Here is a 7,924-nt window from a genome sequence, read left to right on the forward strand (position 1 = left end):
TTAAACAATTTAAAGTCATTGCTACGAAATACTAATTGCGTGTATGTAAACTTCTGACCCACTGGGAATGTGATGAAAGAAATAAAAGCTGAAATAAATCACTCTCTACTGTTATTCTGACATTTCACATTATTAAAATAAAGTGGTGATCCTAACACACCTAAGACAGGGAATTTTTACTAGGATTAAATGTCAGGAATTGTGAAAAACTGAGTTTTTATTTGTGTATTTGGCTAACGTGTATGTAAACTCCCAACTTCAACTGTATATCCAGGCTTCAGAGAAGGTTGGTGGCACATTAATTGTGGGGAACGGCTCGTGGTATTAACTGGAATGGAATTGTAACAAACACATATTTTTGAGGTTTTCAATGCCATTCCACTTGGTGCATTCCTGACATTATTATGAGCCGTTCTCCCCTCAGCAGCCTCCTGTGCCTGGCTTTAAACAATTCTAAAATTGCTCCCAAGTATGTTCACTAATCGGCAGAAGGAAAGGTCACTGAACTCAATAAATACGTGCAATAAATCTGCAAGAACCTCTTGAAGACATGCACAAAATGCACTCAATGTTCCTTTACACACATACACGTTTCCCAAACTCACATACACATCCCTCTTATTTCATCCTCCTCTCATCTCTCTCCTCCACATCCCTTTTAATTGGACAGTGTAATAGCGGAGGAGGAGGAAAAAGAGAGGAAGTGATGGAAGGAGACTAATGTTAACAAACAGGCTACTGTGATGATTGTGATGATTAGGGCATTATGTAACTTGGCACTCAGACACCTCATGATTGTCTGAATGGTGAATGGTGCATGAAGAGGTCTTGTGGTGACAGGTAGCCTAGTGGTTAAAAGTGTTGGGCCAGTAACTGAAAAGTCCCTGATTCAAATCCCCAAGCTGACTAGGTGAAAAATCTGTCATGTCCTTGAGCAAGGGAGTTAACCCAAATTACACCTGTAAATGCCCTCTGGATAAGAGACTAAAATGACTAAAATGTATAAAAAGATGACTAGTGTGTATAGCCTACACAAATGTTAAGATATAAACAAATAATGTCCAATGGTTAACTAACGTCAATTACTATTTTGCCAAATATAGCCGAGTTCAGATTATTTGATAAATCTGACGAATTCTTCAACAAATATAGAGTCAAACAGTGCAAATAGTATGGGGACGTGACTTTGCTTGTTGTGTCTACACTACGTTGCGCCGCTTTCCGCACGGGGCGTGGGTCCGTTTCATGCACGCAGGCACAGACACAAATGCATAGAGCGCTACCAACGAGAGCTCTCCGCTGCCCACCGCGCCGTCTGTGAAGTGAAAATGGGTCTCGAAAAGGAGAACTACGAGACGAGTATTATCATGGACGAGGACGAGTTCAACAGATCAATAGAACCGATTTTGTCGAAAAAAGACAAAGTCTACGCGGCGATCCCAGACCGAGATCCCAATGACATAAACGCGCACTTAAAGGTAAACTACTGTATCAGTGTATCAGCGCACCGTGCGCTCCGGGTTTTCACAAAGTAAACACCAGTGGACGGATGAGCTGTAGAACAATACTTTCGTTATTGTCGTTTTGCCATATGTAATAAACTAATCATAAGCAAACATTTTATTCATGCATAATAAATGAAAATGTCATGCGCCATTGCCTGTGTGTTTAATTTCCATGTTGGCTGTAAACTCCAGCTAATATGTTTGTTTGGACAGAATATGACAAATGGGTGTGTGAGTGAGTCCATGACTGATTCCTGACAAGCGCTTGTCTCCTTCCCCAGGTTGGTTTTGACGATGTGATCGCAGAGCCCAGTTCCAACCACAGCTTCGACAGAGTATGGATAGGAAGTCACGCCGTCTTCGAACTGTTCAAATATGTATTCTACCGAATACTGACCACCATCCTCGCCGTTCCCATGGCATTTATCATCGGGATAGTCTTCGGGGTCCTCAGCTGTATTCATATTTGGTAGGAACACATCACATGCTATCTTGTTGTTTCAGAGCTTGGCCAAGGGCCACATTTTCCATTCACTGCTCTGCTGCCTATTTGTTTTGACCCATTGTAGACAGTTTGCACAGAAAGACCAGTAGGCATACGGACATATATATTTATACAATTAATGTCATATGTAGGGTACAACTATGAATGTGTTGTCATTGTGTTTACTTTATTTAGGCAATTATGGCATAGCTTTTCCATATATGGGTTTATTTTCCATTATGTGCTGTATGCATGCCAGTGGACACAGTGGTTAGGTTGAAGGCAAACCATGCAACTCCTTACATTCACAAATGCCGCCTAAGAGTCACTTAGCTAAGGGGCTGCTTGCTAAAACAACACCGGATCTGTGCCCAAGTGAGGCACTTTAAGGAAAGTTAGGAGGAATGCAGTGTTCAGCTGGTAATGGAAAAAAGCCCCCATAACCCCTGCCAGATAGTTGGCATTCTAGTCTGCCTTGCAGCACTGTAGGCCTGTTTTCAGAGGAGAGTGGGACATTCCACTAGAATAGATAGAATACAGATTGCTTGTGGGCATGTTTTGTGGGCATGTCACAAAGTAACTCTAATATGACCTTTAGTACAGATTATGGACTAGTTTCCCCATGTCTCAATGTCTCAGTCTCTCCGAAGAATAGATTCTGCCAAAAGGCAATGGTTGGATCTCAAATGGCACCCTGTTCCCTACAGAGTGCACTACTTTTGACCACTGCCCATAGGGCTTTAATAATGTTGACATACTGTTTTACCCATTTCATATGTATATACTGTATATATTTCATATGTATATACTGTATATACCGTATTCTGGTCAAGGCCATACAATTCTTCAGATATACTACCTATATTCTATCCATAAACTGTCAATATTGTCTATACATCCCATCACACACACACACACATATATTTGATAGGTTACAGCCTTATTCTAAAATGGATTCAATAGATTTTTTCCCTTATCAATCTTCACACAATACCCCATAATGACAAAGCAAAAACAGGTTTTTAGAAATGTTAACAAATGTATAAAAAATAAAAACGGAAATATCACATTTACATAAGTATTCAGACCCTTTACTCGGTACTTTGTTGAAGCACCTTTGGCAGCGATTACAGCCTCGTGTTGTCTTGGGTATGACGCTACAAGCTTGGCACAGTTGTATTTGGGGAGTTTCTCCCATTCTTCTCTGCAGATCCTCACAAGCTCGGTCAGCTCTGCACAGCTATTTTTAGGTCTCTCCAGAGATGTTCGATCGGGTTCAAGTCCGGGTTCTAGCTGAGCCAGTCAAGGACATTCAGAGACTTGTCCAGAAGCCACTCCCGCGTTGTCTTGGCTGAATGCTTAGGGTCGTTGTCCTGTTGGAAGGCGAACCTTCGCCCCCAGTCTGAGGTCCTGAGGTTTTCATCAAGGTTGTCTCTGTACTTTGCTCCGTTCATCTTTCCATCAATCCTGACTAGTCTCCCAGTCTCTGTTGCTGAAAAACATCCCCACAGCATGATGCTGCCACCGCCATGCTTCGCCGTAGGGATGGTGCCAGGTTTCCTCCAGATGTGATTGCTTGGCATTCAGGTCAAGAGTTCGATCTTGGTATCATCAAACCAGAGAATCTTGTTTCTCATGGTCTGAGAGTCCTTTAGGTGAATTTTGGCAAACTCCAAGCGGGCGGTCATGTGCCTTTTGCTGAGGAGTGGCTTCTGTCTGGCCACTCTACCATAAAGGCCTGATAGGTGGAGTGCTGCAGAGATGGTTGTCCTTCTGGGAGGTTCTCCCATCTCCACAGAGGAAGTCTGGAGCTCTGTCAGAGTGACCATCAGGTTGTTCGTCACCTCTCTGACCAAGGCCCTTTTCCCCAATTGCTCAGTTTGGCTGGGCGGGGCCACTTCTAGGAAGCGTCTTGGTGGTTCCAAACTTCTTCCATTTAAGAATGATGGAGGCCACTGTGTTCTTGGGGACCTTCAATGCTGCAGAAATGTTTTGGTACCCTTCCCCAGATCTGTACCTCGACACAATCCTGTTTCAGAGTTCTACTTATGTAAATAAGGTATTTTTTAAAAACATTTATCACTTTGTCATTATAGGGTATTGTGTGTAGATTGATGAGGAAATGTTTTTATTTAACCCATCAAGGAAATGTTGTTATTTAATCCATTTTAGAATAAGGCTATAACATAACAAAATGTGGAAAAAGTCAAGGGGTTTCTGAATGCACTGTATCCTTCGGACCCTGACATTGATTGTTCTAACGTTTTTAGATTTCTTAATTCCATTCTTTTACTTTTTAGATATGTGTGTATTGTCGTGTATTGTTAGATATTACTGCACTATTGGAGCTAGGAACACAAGCATTTTGCTACACCCACAATAACATCTGCTAAATATGTGTATGCGACCAATAAAATTGGATTTTATTTGAAAAGTAGTGCTTTATATAGGGAATAGGGTGCCATTTGTGATGAGGTAGAGTCCGTCTGCACTGTTTGTCACAGCTTCTATGGAAGATAAGCAATTTAAATATGGCTTTGGTGACATAGCAGGGATCATTAGAGGATGGAATGGTAACTATGAGAAACAGTTGACCCTGTGGCTGGTCAATAGACGTCTGGGATGTGTCTGATAGATAGTGGCACAAGATGTAGTGGCACTAAAGAAGGCGCTATAAGAAAAACACATTCCGTAGCCTTATGCAGTCAAATAAAAATACAACATTCACTAGATAGGTGCTGTAAAATGTGTTGTTTTACATGGTCAGCAATAGTAGTATGGCACCCCTGGAGCATGTTAGGGTTAAATGCCTTGCACAAGCGCACATCAACGCATTTTTCACCTTGCCGGCGCGGGTATTCAAACCCGTGACCTTTCGGTTACTGGTCCAACAGCTCTAACCGCTAGGCTTCCTGCCGCCCTTAATACATACCGCAGGCTCCAAGCATTCATAGAGTCTGCATTAACTGTTTATGCATATCCAAAATTGACAAAGTAAGAGGATCAAGAAGGCTGTGTTAGAATTCATGTTGCAAGGTACTCTGGACTCTGCAGCAAGCAGAACTTCTTAGGAACACCTCATATTACACCCAACACAAGGCTATATGTTCCCCATAATTTATTTTACTAGGCAAGTCAGTTAAGAACAAATTCTTATTTTCAATGACAGCCTAGGAACAGTGGGTTAACTCCCTTTTTCAGGGGCAGAACAACAAATTTGTACCTTGTCAGCTCAGGGATTTGATCTTGCAACCTTTCGGTTACTAGTCCAACACTCTTACCACTAGGCTACCTGCCACCCCAAATGTAAAATGTATGCAGGTAATACTTATGGCTACACATTCTGTGCGTTTGAAGAATACTGTGTGTGTGCGCGATGTAAAGTTAAACCTGTTTTTGTGGTCCTCCTCCTTCCAGGGTGTTGATGCCGGTGGTGCGGAGCTGTCTGATGGCCCTGCCCTCTGTCCAGGTGGTCTGGAGCAGCCTTACAGACATTTTTGTCACCCCCCTCTTCCACAGTATGGGCAGGTGTCTGTCCTCTGTCCACGTCAAGGCCATGGACAACTGATAGGGGCTTTCCTTCCCTGTGATGGGGGTGGGGGTTAAGAAGTTAAAGGATATCTTCACTTTTTTACCTATGTCTAAGTGGAAAAAGAAGTAAATAATTTGAGGTAAGTTTTAAAAAAGTGAAGATATCATTTACTTATGTTTTTGTAGAAATATATAAGCTCTTTATAAAGCCAACATCGACACACCATGTGGTGGAATTATTGTAGAGCATATAAGTGTAACTGATAAGTTACGAGCGCTCATAAAGGATGATTCGGGTAACTTCCCTTTGACAACACCACAGCACCATCTGGGTAATAAGATGATCCAACATGATCATTTATGTCATTTGGGAATTTCAAGATTCACATGATGAATCATAATGTCCACTGTTCATAGAAGTGGTTGTGTAGCATTTCTAAGCTGTTGATGTATTCTGCCAAAAGAACAATTGTTCAGTTGTGACCAAAATAAAGGATTATCATTCCATTATTCTGATGCTAAAAATAACTGTTTTAATCTTAAAGGATCACATCAGGGCAACAGTATATTGGCCAATTAGGCATCACACCATTCCTGGCATCAGACATGTAATGTTTGTGTAGTTTCTGCTCTTCATGTGTTGTGGATATATAGCAGAGGATTCAGATGGAATTTGAATGAATGAATTACTTAATATATTTTCTGTAATAGAGTGTACACTGATCCTAGGGGCTGAGATGCAGCTTATACTTCTGCAGTCTTATTTTGCTGCTGCTGTGTTAATCTCGCAGTGCTTTGGATACATTTTGGGCATTTGCTTTTATACAAAGACAACCTACCTAGTAAAGACCTAAGAGAGTTGTATATATTTTGAACAGAAGCTGGACTTTTACATGTCTAATATAATTAAACAAAAGGGTGGGTTGGCTTTCTAACTAATTATTTATGCACAATTGCCATGTTTTTTGACGGTCCATGTTTCTGTGAGTCGTGAAAAAACTGGACAGAACTTTTATGTTAAGTATCTAAGATGAGTTTACTACTCTGGTTTATTCTATAGTCAGGTACATAGTCGTAGGCCTAGGTGCTGCTGAGATTTCTATAAGCCGTAGAGCAACTAGCTTGCTTTATTCTTTGACGTCAAAACCCAAATGTGGAGAGAATCTAGCAGATAGTGCCACCAGTTCTTCACAACTTATCGTATAATACGTCACACAAAACCCTGGCTTCATCCAAAATGGCACCCTATTCCCTAAAAAAGTAGTGGGCTATATAGGGTGTCATTTCAGAGGCACCCTTGTGCTTTGTTTTAATGGACAACCAAACGCAGCGATTCTGTCAGTAACTTCTAATCCTTTAGGTAAGCGAGGCGGTTGACAGCCTGCCAGCCAATAGACCATGTCTGTACTTGGATTGTGCAATAGAACACAGGTGTGGAATTCTTTTTTTTTATGTAGCAAAAATGGTAAATGGCATGATGTGATTCTAATTGAGCTCAACAAACGAGACTTATTCTTTGATTTGTAAAAAGTACCAAAAGTGTTCCTATTCTGCATCAAATAAAGATCATTATTTCTAAAAAAAAAAAAGTTCTGAGTATTGCTGCGTGTCTCTCTGTCATAGAAAATAATGAGAACTGCGATAGGAGGGCGGGGATATGTTTCTCAGTCTCGGTGAGAGAGACAAGTTGTAAATCACTAACTGAGCTGATTGCATAAGACACTTTCCTATACAGAGAGAAGAAGAACTGCCTGACCTTGTGGGTCTATTACAACACGACCTGGGGCTCTGCTGATAATCTACAGGTTTACACAGCACAATACTGATTTGGTAGAATATGGAAGAATATTCCATACCAGAATATTCCACACTGATAATAACCTACATGGTTACATAAATACAGCATTTTACTGACTTGGTAGAATGTAAGGAATATTCCATACTGATATTTACAGTTTGAAATTTACTGGGGTGGGGGGTTGGTCCAAAATAGGGGAGTCATACTTTTTTATTTTTTTTTTGCTTTTGGGAGGTTTTGTGTTTTTTTTATTGGGTACAGTGGAGGATAGTGCACATTTCCCCAGGTTTACATTCACACTTTTGCAGGTTTTATGATATAATTTCTTCCATCCTAGCCACATTTACTCTTCTGCTTGCCCACGCCTCCCCTATCAAGGTGATTTGGTACTTCCCTTATGCACTACACTTTTCTGCTCGCTTACTATACCACAGATCAATGTAGTCTACCAGTCTAACAATCCATCTGCCCTCTATCTACAATTCATTGTGACAATAGTGGTGGGTGGATCGTTTGTCCAGATCTGCAAGAGGCTGACTAGCAATCATACCACACATAAAATCAATAAAGGTTGCAACTATTTTCAACATACATCCACAAGAACAT

At 41.0% G+C, this 7,924-nt stretch overlaps 1 protein-coding gene across 1 annotated transcript; it reads left to right on the forward strand.

Annotated features, from left to right (window-relative positions):
- Window positions 1–1,221: 1,221 nt before the first annotated feature.
- Window positions 1,222–6,030, forward strand: LOC106573118 (caveolin-2). The gene is made up of 3 exons (XM_014147827.3): window positions 1,222–1,478; window positions 1,787–1,974; window positions 5,407–6,030. The coding sequence occupies exons 1-3, from the start codon at window positions 1,329–1,331 to the stop codon at window positions 5,555–5,557; spliced, it is 489 nt and encodes a 162-aa protein (XP_014003302.1). The 5' UTR covers window positions 1,222–1,328; the 3' UTR covers window positions 5,558–6,030.
- The last annotated feature ends 1,894 nt before the right edge of the window (window positions 6,031–7,924 follow it).

This window comes from Salmo salar, chromosome 16 (assembly GCF_965601325.2).
Source record: "Salmo salar chromosome 16, fSalSal1, whole genome shotgun sequence".
In the NCBI taxonomy this organism is placed as follows: domain Eukaryota; kingdom Metazoa; phylum Chordata; class Actinopteri; order Salmoniformes; family Salmonidae; genus Salmo; species Salmo salar.